This window comes from Coregonus clupeaformis, unplaced genomic scaffold (genome assembly GCF_020615455.1).
Source record: "Coregonus clupeaformis isolate EN_2021a unplaced genomic scaffold, ASM2061545v1 scaf1518, whole genome shotgun sequence".
Classification (NCBI taxonomy): domain Eukaryota; kingdom Metazoa; phylum Chordata; class Actinopteri; order Salmoniformes; family Salmonidae; genus Coregonus; species Coregonus clupeaformis.
Window position 1 is genome coordinate 19,593 of NW_025534972.1, and position 17,835 is coordinate 37,427.

Sequence of the window (17,835 nt, forward strand, 5' to 3'; positions counted from 1 at the left end):
TTCAGCTTGTATCTCTCCCTCCTCTCTCCCTCTATCCTCCCTCTCTCTTCAGCCTCTATTCGTTGCGGAGTCACTGTTCTAAACACCTCTCACGTCTCACATCTTGTGCCCTAAAATCTTTCTCAACACACCTCTCTTCTCACGTGAACAACGCTGCGTCTTTCCATGGAACCAGAAACCAAACCAGAAGCTGACTAGACTGTGTAGACCTGGAAACATGGGACCTGTTCTAAGAGAACCCATCATTACCTAACCACTAGCCTGAATAAAACATGGAGGCTTAGGCTGCTTCTCAAATGGCACCCTTATTCCCTTGCATCCCTATGGACCCTGGTCAAAAGTAGTGCACTATATAAGGAATAGGGTGCCATTTGGGGGACACACTTTTTCTAAGCATGTGATGTGATAGAGGTATAGCTGCTGTACTGTAGCCTCTCTGTCTCTCTCTCTGTTTGAGTACAGTGCAGTTCACCAGGCAGTCTCAGTAGGTCTATTTACCTATCAGGAGTGGACTGTATGTGGAGCCTGGTCCCAGATCTGTTTGTGCTGTCCTGATAACTATTTTGGTCATTGTCTCAGCAAATTGGGAATATGGCACAATCTGAGGTGGGGCCAGGCTGCTGTTGTCACTAGAGTCTCAAAGTGTCTTGCATTTTGTTAAATTGACTGAATTCTCTCTCTCTCTCTCTCTCTCTCTCTGTTCTCTCTGTCTCTCTCTCTGTCTCTCTGTCTCTCTCTCTCTCTCTGTCTCTGTCTCTCTCTGTCTGTGTCTCTATGTCTTCCCCCCCCCCATCCCAGGCCTATGGTTCAGGCTGTGATATAGTCATCTTGGCCAGTGATTTTGAGTGTGTTCAGATCATCCCTGGGGCTCAAAATGGCAACATCCAGGTGGGCTGTGTCGAGTGCTCCCACCAACTGGGCAGGGTAAGTCACACACACACAGAAAACCTGTTAGTTACACTAGTAAGTAATAATGTTGTGATGACAAATGCATTTCTGTTCTGTTCTCCTCCTCCCTCCGTCTCCTCCTCCCTCCCCCTCTCCTTTGGGAATGACTGTGCAGTATTAACCCTGGTGTGAGTAATGTTTGTAAAACGACTGATTAATGTTGGGATATTGAACGTTACTCTGTTTGTGTAGATCGCAGCATCCTATGGGAACACTGTGTGTATCTTTGAACCATTCGCTACCAACCCAAACAAACGCCACAAGGTAAGCAGAGAGACACTGACATGTTATGCAGAATAAACTGCTGTGTGTGTGAGAGTTTGTGTGTGTGTGTGTGAGTTTGTGTGTTGCTGCATTGAGAGTTCCACTGTGTTTTAACTGCTTTATTACTGTTCTATTGTGCTATTTTATCAACCCTGAATATTCTGTTCATGTTCTGAATTGTGTGTGGCTGTTAATGACTGTATTAACAGTGGCTGGTGCCTGAGCATGTAGCTTATTATAGCTGAATGCCTGTGCATGTGTTGACTAACTATCCTCTCTCACCTCACACTCTCTTCTTCCCATCTCTCTCTCTCTCTCTCTCTCTCTCTCTCTTTCACGTCACACTCTCTTCTTCCCACCTCTCTCTCTCTCTCTCTATCTCTCTCACACCTCACACTCTCTCCCCCCACCTCTCTATCTCTCTCTCTTCTCTCTTTCCACTCTATGATGTCTCCTCCTGTGTCTCTCCCCCCCACCTCTCTTCTCTCTTTCCACTCTATGTTGTCTCCTCCTGTGTCTCCCCCCCCACCTCTCTCTTTTCCCCCTCTCCTTCTGTCTCTGCCGCTCTGTCTAACAGCAGCTTAACTACCAGTGGCAAAAGACAGGACAGTTCTTCCTTAATGCTATCACCTATAACCTGGCCTGGGACCCACAAGGTAACACCTCCTAACTAACAGTTGTGTGTGTCTCTGTGTGGACAGTAAGTATCTGTTTATAACTGTGACATATCTTCAAATCAAATTTTATTTGGCACATGTGCCGAATACAACAGGAGTAGACCTTACCGTGAAATGCTTACTTACAATCCCTTAACCAACAATGCAGTTTTAAGAAAAATAAGAGTTAAGAAAATATTTACTAAATAAACTAAAGTAAAAAAAATAAAAAAAAGTAACACATATAATAATGAGGCTATATACAGGGGGTACCAGTACCAAGTCAATGTGCGGGGATACAGGAAACCATGTAGCCATTTGAACAATGTGTGTGTCCTGTAGGGAACCGTATTCTGGCGGCTACAGAGCGCCTGCAGCTGTGGGCCCCTCCGTCAGCAGACACACTGATAGAGGAGGAGGATGGACCGATGACAGATGACAAACCTCACCCTGTCCTCAACGACTGGAAGTGTGTCTGGCAGTGCAAGTGAGTGACAGGAGCACCGTGTGTGTGTGTGTGTGTGTGTGTGTGTGTGTAGTGCTTTTAAAGTGTTAAGTAGACATATCAGGCCTGTAGATCGTTAGTGCTCTTTAAAGGTAGTCTCAGCAATATGATGTAGATGCAGAAAGTAAACAGCATAGTGGGTAAATGCAGAAATCACTCCGCCATTTCCTGGTCACTCAAATTCTAATAATTCGCCTAATTTCAGTTTATGTGACAAAACAAGCAAGTATAGTGTAGAGAATCATTGTAACATCTAAACCGCTGTGAAATATATTTTCCAGACCCAAATATATTGTATTTTCAGCTGTTTGAAGCTGTTTTACAAAACCGAAAGTAAAAGACTCAAAAATGAAACTTAAGCATATAGCACAGATCTTCCGCTTCTTAGACTTGCTTTCATTGAGAATGACAGATCTGTAACTCACATTTCTATGTGAATTTTTTGGGTCGCCTAAAAAGTTCCATATTGCAGCTTTAAAGGTAGACTCAGATGCAGACGTAGATGCAGAAAGTAAACGGCATAGTGGGTCAATTTCCACAACAACAAAGAGCGTTGAAGCGTGAGGCTCAACTTCTCCACTGTTTTGGTCCCCTGGCTACCACGCTGTAATAGCGTGAGGAGAACCCATCCACAGATACTGTGTGTGACTGTGTGAGAGCAAAGTCTTGCATCTCCCTCAGCTCAATATCTGCGGTGACTGCTCGTGGCAACGTCATTTAGCAGAGTCTACCTTTAAAACAGGGAAATGTTTGACACAGTGATAAGCAGCTGATACTGACTCAGCATGTTGGTGTGTGACTGTCCTGGAATGGGGAAGTGTGAGTCTGAAAGAGTTTCCCAACACTTAATGTCAGTCAGTCAGTCTACTAAAACCACCCAGTCAGAGTTCCAACTCCTAGTCTGTAGTTGGTGTTTTCTGTACTCTCTCCTAGTGTTCTAGAGAACTACACTGATAAACAACTCCCACACTGTCTCACTAGGTCTTTGTCCTTTTAACTAGGTCTCATTGTGATTAAAATGTACAGGTAACTGTCAAAATAATGGAAACACTTGAGTAAATGAGGGATACAAAGTATAATCATAAGTTGAATGCACCAATTTGTAAGTTGCTCTGGATAAGAGCGTCTGCTAAATTATGTAAATGTAATATTGAAAGCAGGTGCTTCCACACAGGTGTGGCTCCTGAGTTAATTAAGCAATTAACATCCCATCATGCTTAGGGTCATGTATAAAAATGCTGGGCAGGCCATTATTTTGGCCATTATTTTGGCTACCATGGCTATGCCCCCATAGGATGACAATGCCCCCATCCACCGGGCACATTAAAACGATGTAAACCATATGCCAGGGCCGTCTCAGTCACCAGACCTTAACCCAATTGAACACGTATGGGAGATTTTGAAGCGGCACCTGAGACAGCGTTTTCCACCACCATCAACAAAATAACTTGATTTTAATTTCAATATTAAAATCAAGTCATGTATTGAAACTGGGGAACCATCTTTTTGAGGTAAAAACTGTAAACATGATTTTGTGGAAGAAGTGAGGGGTGTTGAATGACTGTTGCTGTTTTACTGAGTTTCCCAAAGAGAAGTGAAAGCAGCTGAACTCTCTCTCGCTCTCTCTCTATTTCTCTCAATCTGTCTATCTCTCTCTCTCTCTCCCCCTCTCCAGGACTGCAATGTCTGTTCACATCACCAAGTGGTCTCCTGATGGGGAATACTTTGCAACAGCCGGCAAGGTACACTCACTCATTCACTCTCACTCACTCACCTCACTCACTCACTCACTCACTCACTCGAAAGCTAACATTTTACAGGCCATATCTTGTTTCCATATACTGTCAATATCCCAATCATGTCATAAATGTTTTCTACTTACTCATGTTGATTCTCCTCTAACACCTGTAGAGTAATAAACAGGTAGTAATGTTGATTCTCCTCTAACACCTGTAGAGTAATAAACAGGTAGTAATGTTGATTCTCCTCTAACACCTGTAGAGTAATAAACAGGTAGTAATGTTGATTCTCCTCTAACACCTGTAGAGTAATAAACAGGTAGTAATGTTGAATCAAGACTTTGTGATCATTTATTCAGGATCAAGTGTAGCCATTGTGCTTGGTACTTCACCAACCTGTGTGTGTGTGTGTGTGTGTGTGTGTGTGTGTGTGTGTGTGTGTGTGCGCCTGCATGTGTGTGCGCGCATCTGTCTCGTGTGTGTGTATGGGTGTCTGTCTCACCTGTGTGTTTCTCTCTCTAGGATGACTGTCTGTTGAAGGTGTGGTACCCCACCACTGGGTGGCGCTCTGCTGTAGTGGTCTCAGACCTCCCAGATAAGAAAGGCCCTCAGGTCCACTTCTCCTTCATATACCTGGCACACCCCCGCTCTGTCACCGGCCTGTCCTGGAGGAAGACCAGCAAATACATGCCCAAGTAAGAACATGCACACTCTCTCACACACACACACAAAGGACCAACACACCAATGCGCGCGCACACACACACACAGACGTTTCCATACGTTTTAAATGGAAAAAAACGTTTCTTGGAAAATAAGTCAAGCTGATTGTATATTCTAATCTACATCTGTTGTATAGATTCAGCTCTGTGTTTTTGAATGTCTCAATCCCATACGAATGGAAAGATTAGTGCCATCTATCTACTAAACTGTCAACCATCAATATAAAATGATGTTCTGTGTGTGTCTCTCTCTCATTCTCCCCCCCTCTCTTCGCTCTCCAGGGGTAGTGTGTGTAACGTGTTGTTGACGTCGTGTGAGGACGGTGTGTGTAGGTTGTGGTCTGAGACGGTGCTGCCAGAGGACAGTATCCTGGGTGGTCAGATCACTGAGAACACACACTCCTACAGCTCCAGTCTGCCAGGCCTGGGGGGCAAGGACAAGATACAACACGCCCTGGAGGTAGTTAGACCACACAGTACACACACACACACACACACACACACACACGCCCTGGAGGTAGTTAGACCACACAGTACACACACACACACACACACACACACACACACACACACACGCCCTGGAAGTAGTTAGACCACACAGTACACACACACACACACACACACACACACACACACACACACGCCCTGGAGGTAGACCACACAGTACACACACACACACACACACACACACACACATAACACACACACACACACACACACACACACACACACATGCACAAAATGTGTTCTTCAAATAAACTTTGTAGTTTTAATTTTGAATGTACACTTTATTAGTTAGTCATTAAAAAATGCACAGAGATATAGAACAGATTGATATGAAGGACTTCAATAATATGACGCTTCTCTTCTCTCTTCCTGTCCCGCCCCCTGCTCTGTCATTGGTCCTCCCCGTGCCACACACACACCTGTCCTCTCATTGGCCAGTCGATGAGCCACCTGAAGCACCTGCGTCGTGGTCGTCGGAGGTCGTCTGCCCTGGTAGCTCACACTGAGCTGCTGCCGTCTCAGATGGGGACCCACGAGACACACACCCACCGCCACATCTCTCACCACGCTAACGCTCTCTGTCACTTCCACATCTCTGCCAGCATCAACCCTGCCACAGGTACGTAGCACACACACACACACTGCATCAGACATACACATACATACAGCTAGACACACACACTCTCTCCGCCTCAGGCATACACACACACACACTGCATCAGACATACACATACATACAGCTAGACACACACACTCTCTCCGCCTCAGGCATACACACACGCACACGCTGAACTAGGAACATCAGCCTTACCTTGTTCCTATATTCCTCCCACATGCATAGTAATATACCCGCCCCTTTTCTCTCTCTGTCTCCTCCCCCCAGACATCCCAGCGGTGCTAGCGGAGTCTGCAGTGTTTACTCCGGAGGACGGTGGTGGAGGAGGAGGGTTTGTGGTCCACTGGCTCAACAACAAGGACCTGTCCTTCACCTCCTCCATGGACCTGTTCATGCTGCAGCTCCGCAAGCTCTCAGAACAGCAGCTGGACCAAGCCACCGACGACCCCCTCGACCAGGATGGCTCCCCCATTAAGTTTGACTTTGGTACGATCTATTTCAGAAACCCCTCAGATCTACATATTTTGTTGTTGTGAGAGACATGTTTTGTGGGGTCTTGTTTATCATGACAACATGAAATGCAGTGATCCTTCATAATAATATGCGTCAAGCAGACACGTTTTCCCAAAGCTGGTAACAGTACTGTGTGCATACATGTTCCTATGGGATTGAACCCACGATCCTGACGTTGCAAGTGCCATGCTCTACCAACTGAGTCACACAGAACCACCTATAGTAGATATCGTAGCTATGATATAAACTAGTTCTGAGTAGCTGACCCAGTGCAAAACTGTTGTCGAGTTTTGAAATACATCTGGGTAATATCAGTCTATTCTATACACACTGACATGTCATATTCTGTCTGTGTCTGACTCCATACTTTCCCTCCCACCTTCCCCCTTTACCCTCCCTCCCTCCCTCCCTCCCTCCCTCCCTCCCTCCCTCCCTCCCTCCCTCCTTCCTTCCTTCCCCCCCTTCCACCCTCCCTCCCTCTTTCCCTCCCACCTTCCCCCTTTACCCTCCCTCCCTCCCTCCCTCCCTCCCTCCCCCTTCCTTCCCCCCTTCCACCCTCCCTCCCTCCTTCCCTCCCACCTTCCTTCCACCCTCCCTCCCTCTCTCTCTCCAGACCTAGATGAGATGTCAGAGAAGGGTTCATCAGAGCATGGTGAGGAGGGTGAGGGTGGTGAAGGCAGCACCAAGGCGTCGTCGCCAGGCTCCAGTAGCTCAGTGCCCCTGCCCTCCATGTTGCTGGATAGGAAGATGGAGACTTTAACTCTGGAGTGGAATAAGAGTCCTGACATGCTGTTTACCATCCACCCCACCGACGGATCCTTCCTGGTCTGGCACGTCAAATACCTGGACGAGTACATCCAGGGTATCTTCAGACAGGTGCAGGTAAGAGGAGAATGCACATGGAGCAACACACGCACGGACAGGGATAAACACACGTATTGTACATGGACACACACCAACCAGCATTAACCCCACACAAGAGGAAGCCGAATGATGCTCCAATCTGACTATTCTCTCTCTCATCCCTCTCTCCATCCCGCTTTCTCCAGGTGTCGTTCTCGTCCCGTATCCCAGTGGCGTTCCCTACAGGCGACGCCAACTCCCTGAGTAAGAACATTCTGATGTACGCCTGCTCCTTCTCCGACATGGATAGCTCCAACGCCGGGGGGAGCAGGGGAGGAGGGCCCGCCGTTTGCCCCATTCTGCCTCTGCTGGGCTGGGCTCCTCAGCCCTCAGCCTCTCCCTGGCCCAAGCCCCAGGCATCGGCCCCGCTGTCATGATGGTGTCCAAACATGTGGACGGGTCTCTCAATCAGGTGAGCGGGAGAGGCAGACTGTGGCTGTTTCCCAAATGGCACCTTATTCCCCATGTTGTGCACTACTTTTGACTAGGGCTCATAAGGGTATTGAGGTCCTTAGATTAATGCTTAAAAGACAAACTACAGCCATATAAAGTAAAAACTAATAATAATAATAATCCCTCTAATAATGTCATACTCTGATAAATAATGTTGAATAAACTTGTGTATAGACATTTTGTGGCTCAATAAAGTTTTCCTTTCAATCCGTTTCCCTCTCTAGTGGGCGGTGACGTTCGCTGAGCGCTCTGCGTTCTCCAACGTTCTGACCGTGTCTCATAAGTTCCGTTACTGCGGTCACCGGTTCCACCTCAACGACCAGGCGTGTCACACGGTCCTCCCTCTACTGCTGACCTCCTCCCACCACAACGCTCTCCTCACCCCCCCCTCCGCCCCCAGCAGCATCGACCTCCACCAGCCACACACACACACACCTCCCCCCAGAGGACTGCGCAGGTAGGGAGGAAGGTGTGTGTGTGTGTGTGTGTCATAGGTGGAAGCAACGAGGACCCTCTATGACCCTCTATGTCTAGAAAGTGTGTGTGTGTTTACATAATGTTCACGTGAGTGTGTATCATAACTACTTACGTGTGTGTGTGTGTGCGCATGCCTGCAAGCATGTATGTCAGTGTTTCCTCTCAAATGTGTTAGCTGTGGGGGAAAAGTTAGCGGGGGGTTAGCGGGGGGCGGGGGAGGTCTCTCCTAATTAACAGAAGACACTGGTATAGTCAGTGCGATTGCTGCCAGCTGGTTAGCAGGGGTAGAGCTGCCCCCACTCATCAAACAGAGAGGCCAGCTTTGTCATTGCCATCAGCTGGTCCAACCCCTGAAATACATGAAAAACAAAAAGATGTACAACATTAAAGAAGAGCCAACAGAGTGGTAGTTCAAGAGGAAAAAGGGTTGGGCAACACTGGCCTAAAATGTTATCTTTAAAAGATTGTCACATTCGTGCCATACCTTGAATGCTCCAACTAGCACGTTGCTTGGAAGAGGGCCACTCTTGCAGCGCAGCAGCCTCTGGCACTTGCAAGAACTGCCTGGAGAGGAGGGTCAGGATAAAGGTGTTCATCCTCTCACTAGAGAACGCACCCTGAGGTCCCAACACACTGATGGACCCCAGAATCTCCAGGTGTTGGATTCTCTGGTTTAGGCTGTCATGGAGGCCAACAAGATATGGATCCATGACCTAATTACAGCACAAAACAGAAAATAAGTCATTAATAGCTGTTTGTTTTAGTTTATTCAACACAAGATGTAACATTGGTTTCATCACAGCATTTGAAAACCAATGTTTTTACCTCCTCTCCTCTCTGAGCCCAGAACATGTCCCTGGTCTAGGTCTTCTCCACCTGGCCTCTTCCTCTTCTCTCCCTCTCCTCGTCCTCCTTGATGTTGAATGCGCCCAGACCCGTTGGGTCTTCGAGGTCCTGGTGGAGTTGGCTCAGACATAAACACAAAATGCTGTAGACTAGTAGCTAATTGGATAGCTAATTGCCGTTACAATTGTGGCAGCAATATTATAGATCTAAATTATGTTAGTATGGTTTTTAGGTTATAGCTAGCTTATGTAGTTGGCTAGCTAACGTTAGTCAAACAAACAAGCTAACGTACCTTTCTTGCAGTTTCTCACGCAGGAGCACTCTGAGGTGATTCAAGTTAATTGTGTTTCGCGCCACAGAGTTTCTGTATTGGGCACTGGTCACTCGCGCGCTGGTCCCTGGTGTGCCGTTTCTCACGCAGGTGCATTCTGAAGTGATTCAAGTGAATTGTGTTTGGCGCTGCAGAGCGTCTGTATCGAGCACTGGTCACTCACACACTGGTCACTGGCACGCTGTGTTTCTTGAGTTGCAGGCTGCCTGCCACAGCTCGCAGAGCTAAATATCCTTCACTGTGTTGAACCCAGACAGATTATCTATTTACCAAGAAAAGCGAATGTGCTTTACAGAACTTTATTAAAACTATGTTTGGTAGAAATAGGATGTTTCTTTTGGTGTGGCGGCAATGATTCCGCCATGGCACAGCGCCACACTTAAAGGAATGCAGAGGAAACACTGATGTGTGTGTAACATAAACTCTGTCTTTGACAATCAGTAACGTGTGTGTGACAAACTCTGTGTGTGACCAACTGTGTGTGTGTGATCCCCCTAGGAAGCAGCTGCGTAACGCGGCCACCAGGACGTTCCATGACCCTAACGCCATCTACAGTGAGCTGATTCTGTGGAGGGTGGACCACATCGGACCCCTGTCCTGCACTGGAGGGGTGTCAGAGCTGGCCCGAATCAACTCCCTACACACATCAGCCTTCTCCAATGTGGCATGGCTGCCTACCCTGGTACCCAGCTCTGTGCTAGGTTAGTACACACACACACTGGAATTAAGCGTATTGTTGGAGGATGTATATAATGTATATCTGGTGTTCATGTGTGTATCACATGTTCAGACAAGGTACTGGTGAAGTAGTCAATGATTGTCAAGGGGTGGTTTGGCGACACCTATAGGTGTTCAAGTTGCAATATTATTGGTCATATACAGTTGAAGTCGTAAGTGTACATACACTTAGGTTTGAGTCATTAAAACTCGTTTTTTTCAACCACCCCACAAATTTCTTGTTAACAAACTATAGTTTTGGCAAGTCAGTTAGGACATCTACTTTGTGCATGACACAAGTAATTTTTCTAACAATTGTTTACAGATAGATTATTTCACTTATAATTCACTGTATCACAATTCCAGTGGGTCAGAGGTTTACATACACTAAGTTGACTGTGCCTTTAAACAGCTTGGAAAATTCCAGAAAATGATGTCATGGCTTTAGAAGCTTCTGATAGGCTAATTGACATCATTTGAGTCAATTGGAGGTATACCTGTGGATGTATTTCAAGGCCTACCTTCAAACTCAGTGCCTCTGCTTGACATCATGGGAAAATCAAAAGAAATCAGCCAAGACCTCAGAAAAAAAATTGTAGACCTCCACAAGTCTGGTTCATCCTTGGGAGCAATTTCCAAACGCCTGAAGGTACCACGTTAATCTGTACAAACAATAGTACGCAAGTATAAACACCATGGGACCACGCAGCCGTCATACCCCTCAGGAAGGAGACGCGTTCTGTCTCCTAGAGATGAACGTACTTTAGTGCGAAAAGTGCAAATCAATCCCAGAACAACAGCAAAGGACCTTGTGAAGATGCTGGAGGAAACAGGTACAAAATGATCTATATCCACAGTAAAACGAGTCCTATATCGACATAACCTGAAAGGCCGCTCAGCAAGGAAGAAGCCTCTGCTCCAAAACCGCCATAAAAAAGCCAGACTACGGTTTGCAACTGCACATGGGGACAAAGATGGTAAAAGATCGTACTTATTGGAGAAATGTCCTCTGGTCTGATGAAACAAATATAGAACTGTTTGGCCATAATGACCATCATTATGTTTGGAGGAAAAAGGGGGATGCTTGCAAGCTGAAGAACACCATCCCAACCGTGAAGCACGGGGGTGGCGGCATCATGCTGTGGGGGTGCGTTACTGCAGGAGGGACTGGTGCACTTCACAAAATAGATGGCATCATGATGAAGGAAAATTATGTGGATATATTGAAGCAACATCTCAAGACATCAGTCAGGAAGTTAAAGCTTGGTCGCAAATGGGTCTTCCAAATGGACAATGACCCCAAGCATACTTCCAAAGTTGTGGCAAAATGGCTTAAGAACAACAAAGTCAAGGTATTGGAGTGGCCATCACAAAGCCCTGACCTCAATCCTATAGAACATTTGTGGGCAGAACTGAAAAAGCGTGTGCGAGCAAGGAGGCCTACAAATCTGACTCAGTTACACCATCTCTGTCAGGAGGAATGGGCCAAAATTCACCCAACTTATTGTGGGAAGGCTACCCGAAACGTTTGACCCAAGTTAAACAATTTAAAGGTAATGCTACCAAATACTAATTGAGTGTATGTAAACTTCTGACCCACTGGGAATGTGATGAAAGAAATAAAAGCTGAAATAAATCAAGTGGTGATCCTAACTGACCTAAGACAGGGAATTTTTACTAGGATTAAATGTCAGGAATTGTGAAAAACTGAGTTTAAATGTAAACTTCCGACTTCAACTGTATACTAACTACATGCAAAATCTCCCTCCCTCCAGGTACGTACTGTAACAGTTCCAGTGCATGCTTCGTGGCGTCAGACGGTAAGAACCTGCGTCTCTACCAGGCTGTGGTGGACGCCAGGAAACTGCTGGACGAACTGTCAGACCCTGAGACCTCAGTAAGTACACACAGAGACAGACACACGTACAGATGCACTCAGTCAGATTAACAGTGCTGAAATCCTGAGACTGAAAGGACTCTAACTTTAAAGCTTTAAGGTAGCTGGTTAGACACTGTTTGGTAACTTTCCTACACCCCCCCCCCTCTGTCTCTCTCTCTCTCTCTCTCTCATCTGTCTCATCTATCTCTCCATAGAAACTAGTAGGAGAGGTGTTTAACATAGTGAGCCAGCAGTCGACAGCCAGACCAGGCTGCATCATAGAACTAGATGTCATCACTAACCAGGTAAGAAACACCTGTCTCTGACTGTCTCTTTATCTAAGCAATAAGTCAAGAGGCCATGCTATATAATTAATATAGTCACAGGAAAATGGTGTTGTTCGGCTCAACGCACAGCGGAAGTATTTTACCTAACAGATACAGAGTTTATCAAAATTTGATTTGTTTTCCAATTCTTTGTTGGTCTTTGTAATCTGAGGGAAATACATCCCTCTCTCTCTTTTTCCTTCTCTCCCTCCCTCTGTCCGCTCTCTCGCTCTCGCTCTCGCTCTCGTCTCTCGCTCTCGCTCTCGCTCTCTCTCTCTCTCTCTGTCTGTAGTGTGGATCTACCACCCAGCTCCTCCATGTCTTCCAGGAAGACTTTATTTTGGGGTATAAACCTCAGGAGGACCCAGAGCTCTACACTACAGCCTACCCTTCTACCGAGGGTACGGGAGGGGGAGGGAGGCAGGGAGGGAGAATTGAGGGGCGGGTGGATGGACAGAAGAATGGATCGATGGTTGAATTAATTGATTAATGTATGAATGACATTATTAGCCTCAGGAGGACCCAGAGCTCGACACCCTGGCCTTCCTTCAACTCAGGGTATGGGACGGACGGACGGACGGATGGATGGATGGATGGAGTGATGAATAAATGACTGAACTGAAGAACTTCTAAAGATGTTGTGTTTCTCTCTCCTCTCCAGAGTACCACCCTACTCCGTTCTCTGAGAAGTTCTTCCTGGTTGTCATAGAGAAGGACTTGAATAGGAACTCTGTGCTGCAGATGTGGCACCTGCACCTACAGTCCGTGCAGGCCTGTGTGGGTGAGTACTTAACCACAACCCTGACCCAACCTAACCACAACCCAACCTATCCACAACTTAACCTAGGCCTGTGTGGGTGAGGAGACAACAGTACAGTAGACTCCAGTATAATAGAATAGAGTACATTAGACTGCAGTATAATAGAGTAACGTACAATAGACTCCAGTATAATAGAGTACAGTAGACTGCAGTATAATAGAGCAAAGTACAGCAGACTCCAGTATAATAGAGTACAGTAGACTACAGTATAATAGAGTACGGTAGACTCCAGTATAATAGAGTACGGTAGACTCCAGTATAATAAGTACAATAGACTCCAGTATAATAGAGTACAGTAGACTGCAGTATAATAGAGTACAGTAGACTGCAGTATAATAGAGTACAGTAGACTGCAGTATAATAGAGTACAGTAGACTGCAGTATACTAGAGTACAGTAGACTGCAGTATACTAGAGTACAGTAGCCTGCAGTATAATGGAGTACAGTAGACTCCAGTATAATAGAGTACAGTAGACTCCAGTATAATAGAGTACAGTAGACTCCAGTATAATAGAGTACAGTAGACTCCAGTATAATAGAGTACAGTAGACTCCAGTATAATGGAGTACAGTAGACTCCAGTATAATAGAGTAAAGTACAGTAGACTCCAGTATAATAGAGTAAAGTACAGTAGACTCCAGTATAATAGAGTACAGTAGACTCCAGTATATAGAGTAAAGTACAGTAGACTCCAGTATAATAGAGTACAGTAGACTCCAGTATAATAAAGTAAAGTACAGTAGACTCCAGTATAATAAAGTAAAGTACAGTAGACTCCAGTATAATAAAGTACAGTAGACTCCAGTATAATAGAGTAAAGTACAGTAGACTCCAGTATAATAGAGTACAGTAGACTCCAGTATAATAGAGTACAGTAGACTCCAGTAGAATAGAGTACAGTAGACTCCAGTAGAATAGAGTACAGAAGACTCCAGTATAATAGAGTAAAGTACAGTAGACTCCAGTATAATAGAGTACAGTAGACTCCAGTATAATAGAGTACAGTAGACTCCAGTATAATAGAGTACAGTAGACTCCAGTATAATAGAGTACAGTAGACTCCAGTATAATAGAGTACAGTAGACTCCAGTATAATAGAGTACAGTAGACTCCAGTATAATAGAGTACAGTAGACTCCAGTATAATAGAGTACAGTAGACTCCAGTATAATAGAGTACAGTAGACTCCAGTATAATAGAGTACAGTAGACTCCAGTATAATAGAGTACAGTAGACTCCAGTATAATAGAGTACAGTAGACTCCAGTATAATAAAGTACAGTAGACTCCAGTATAATAGAGTACAGTAGACTCCATTATAATAGAGTACAGTAGACTCCATTATAATAGAGTACAGTAGACTCCAGTATAATAGAGTACAGTAGACTCCAGTATAATAGAGTACAGTAGACTCCAGTATAATAGAGTACAGTAGACTCCAGTATAATAGAGTACAGTAGACTCCAGTATAATAGAGTACAGTAGACTCCAGTATAATAGAGTACAGTAGACTCCAGTATAATAGAGTACAGTAGACTCCAGTATAATAGAGTACAGTAGACTCCAGTATAATAGAGTACAGTAGACTCCAGTATAATAGAGTACAGTAGACTCCAGTATAATAGAGTACAGTAGACTCCAGTATAATAGAGTACAGTAGACTCCAGTATAATAGAGTACAGTAGACTCCAGTATAATGGAGTACAGTAGACTCCAGTATAATGGAGTACAGTAGACTCCAGTATAATAGAGTACAGTAGACTCCAGTATAATAGAGTACAGTAGACTCCAGTATAATAGAGTACAGTAGACTCCAGTATAATAGAGTACAGTAGACTCCAGTATAATAGAGTACAGTAGACTCCAGTATAATAGAGTACAGTAGACTCCAGTATAATAGAGTACAGTAGACTCCAGTATAATAGAGTACAGTAGACTCCAGTATAATAGAGTACAGTAGACTCCAGTATAATAGAGTACAGTAGACTCCAGTATAATAGAGTACAGTAGACTCCAGTATAATAGAGTACAGTAGACTCCAGTATAATAGAGTACAGTAGACTCCAGTATAATAGAGTACAGTAGACTCCAGTATAATAGAGTACAGTAGACTCCAGTATAATAGAGTACAGTAGACTCCAGTATAATAGAGTACAGTAGACTCCAGTATAATAGAGTACAGTAGACTCCAGTATAATAGAGTACAGTAGACTCCAGTATAATAGAGTACAGTAGACTCCAGTATAATAGTGTACAGTAGACTCCAGTATAATGGAGTACAGTAGACTCCAGTATAATGGAGTACAGTAGACTCCAGTATAATGGAGTACAGTAGACTCCAGTATAATGGAGTACAGTAGACTCCAGTATAATGGAGTACAGTAGACTCCAGTATAATAGAGTACAGTAGACTCCAGTATAATAGAGTACAGTAGACTCCAGTATAATAGAGTACAGTAGACTCCAGTATAATAGAGTACAGTAGACTCCAGTATAATAGAGTACAGTAGACTCCAGTATAATAGAGTACAGTAGACTCCAGTATAATAGAGTACAGTAGACTCCAGTATAATAGAGTACAGTAGACTCCAGTATAATAGAGTACAGTAGACTCCAGTATAATGGAGTACAGTAGACTACAGTATAATGGAGTACAGTAGACTACAGTATAATAGAGTAAAGTTCATTAGTATACACATTGAGGCCTGTGTAGTTTGTATATTGATTGTGTTGAAGATAACGTTTTTTCTCTGTTTGTTTAGATAATATTGTGAACAATAAAGTTTTTCCTCTGTGTTGTTGACACGACTATGAAAACAATAACGTTTTCTCTGTCTCTGTGTTCAGATGATCCGGTCCCAGAGCGGTCGTACCAGTCCCAGCTGACGATCCCGTTCCAACAGAGTACAGCTGACACGTCCACGGACACCTCCCCCCTCCCCCGCTCAGCCTCCACAGTCAACCTGCAGTCGGCCAGCAAACTGATCCTCAGCTCCAAGCTGGTCTGTAGCCACCGGCTGGACCTGCCTATTGGGGTGGAGGTGACCAGGGCTACACCCTCCGCAGGTACGGATGGATATGCACACACGCTAGCGCGCACATACACACACACACTCTGCTGGTAGGGATGGGAAGGATACGCGTATGCATGCGCACACATACATACATATATACATACATACACACACATACATACTGTAAATATACCCTCCACAGGTAAAGACTAATAACGTTACTTTTACATATTTGTAAAAACAGTCCAAATGTAATATATGGACTGGATCCTAACAATTGAATCTACCATTGTCCTCCATGTCTCTCTGTCTTCAAGTCATCTGAGTTAGTCTGTATCCTTTGTAACATTTATTCTATTCTCTCTCTCTCGCTCTCTCGCTCTCCCCTCTCTCCAGGTCACCTGAGTTCGTCGTCCATCTACCCTGTGTGTCTGGCCCCCTACCTGATCGTCACCACCTGCTCTGACTCCCGCGTCCGCTTCTGGCGCTGCTCTGTGGAGGATGAGGAGGGGGGAGAGTCAGCCCTGGGCTGTGAGGAGAGGGAGAGCAGGGTCTATCACTGGGAGCCTTGGGCCCTACTCAACGAGGAGGAGGATAACAACAGCGCTGTGTGTGTCCCGGGACGTCCTGTAGCCGTGTCATGTTCCTACACTGGACGACTGGCTGTCTCCTTCAAACAGCCCCGGCCCGGACATATACCGGGAAAGGTAGGAGAGGACTTTTACTGTACGCTCCACTCATGTTAATGGCTCATTGGATTAGTGCATATTCTGTTTAAGTGCAGTGTAGTTCACCTGTCTGAATTCAGCACATTGCTTTCAATTTCTGGCCCTGTGGAATGTCATAAATACAGTATAAACTCTATCAGAGTTATTTTGTAGAAGGTTTTACCTGAAGTGATTGTGGTTCTCTCACCCTCCTTATCTCTGGATATGGTTTTGGATAAGAACATCTGATTACTAAAATGGACAATACTTCAATGTTCATTTTCCCTCAGACATTTGTCTTTTTGCATTTAACCTAACTGTTTAATGAAGTGTATTCCATCCCTGTCTCCAGAGCCATGGTCCAGCAGGGGACTTCTCCATGCACGTGTCCATCTTTGAGTGTGAGTCTACGGGGGGGTCAGAGTGGGTGTTGGAGCAGACCCTCCACCTGGATGACTTTACTAGGTCCTCCTCTACCCTGGACCCCAGAGTCAGTGTAGACTCCAACCTCTTTGTGTACAACAGGTACTGGTGGGGGGTGTCTGTATGTGTGTGTGTGTGTGTGTGTCTGTCTGTGTGTGTGTCTGTGTGTGCATGTCTCTTAAATTACTAACCCCCTCTCTCTCTGTAGGTCTGACCTGTACATGAGTCGCGATCACCACTCTCCCAACATCAAACACTACGTCCACCTGGACTGGCTGTCCAAAGAGGACGGGTCTCATATTCTCACGGTGGGGGTGGGGTCCAACATCCTCATGTACGGTCGTATCTCGGGCGTGGTCAACGAACAGACCGCAAGCAAGGACGGGGTGGCGATCATCACCCTACCTCTAGGGGGCAGCATCAAACAGGTACATGCACACACATATACACACACACACCCCAAAGTCAGGAT

The 17,835-nt window shown here is 45.3% G+C and overlaps 1 protein-coding gene across 1 annotated transcript in view; it reads left to right on the forward strand.

Annotated features, from left to right (window-relative positions):
* Positions 1–17,835, forward strand: part of dmxl2 (Dmx-like 2) — an 83,718-nt gene that overhangs the window by 13,344 nt on the left and 52,539 nt on the right. The window contains 22 exon segments of the mRNA XM_045218349.1: positions 799–924; positions 1,141–1,212; positions 1,790–1,868; positions 2,211–2,355; positions 4,049–4,115; positions 4,635–4,807; positions 5,116–5,293; positions 5,779–5,959; positions 6,224–6,442; positions 7,083–7,351; positions 7,519–7,651; positions 7,654–7,784; positions 8,050–8,282; positions 9,978–10,180; positions 11,972–12,093; positions 12,291–12,380; positions 12,694–12,802; positions 13,063–13,182; positions 16,067–16,285; positions 16,630–16,940; positions 17,293–17,465; positions 17,572–17,791. Of these exon segments, the coding sequence (XP_045074284.1) occupies positions 799–924; positions 1,141–1,212; positions 1,790–1,868; positions 2,211–2,355; positions 4,049–4,115; positions 4,635–4,807; positions 5,116–5,293; positions 5,779–5,959; positions 6,224–6,442; positions 7,083–7,351; positions 7,519–7,651; positions 7,654–7,784; positions 8,050–8,282; positions 9,978–10,180; positions 11,972–12,093; positions 12,291–12,380; positions 12,694–12,802; positions 13,063–13,182; positions 16,067–16,285; positions 16,630–16,940; positions 17,293–17,465; positions 17,572–17,791 (3,573 nt within the window).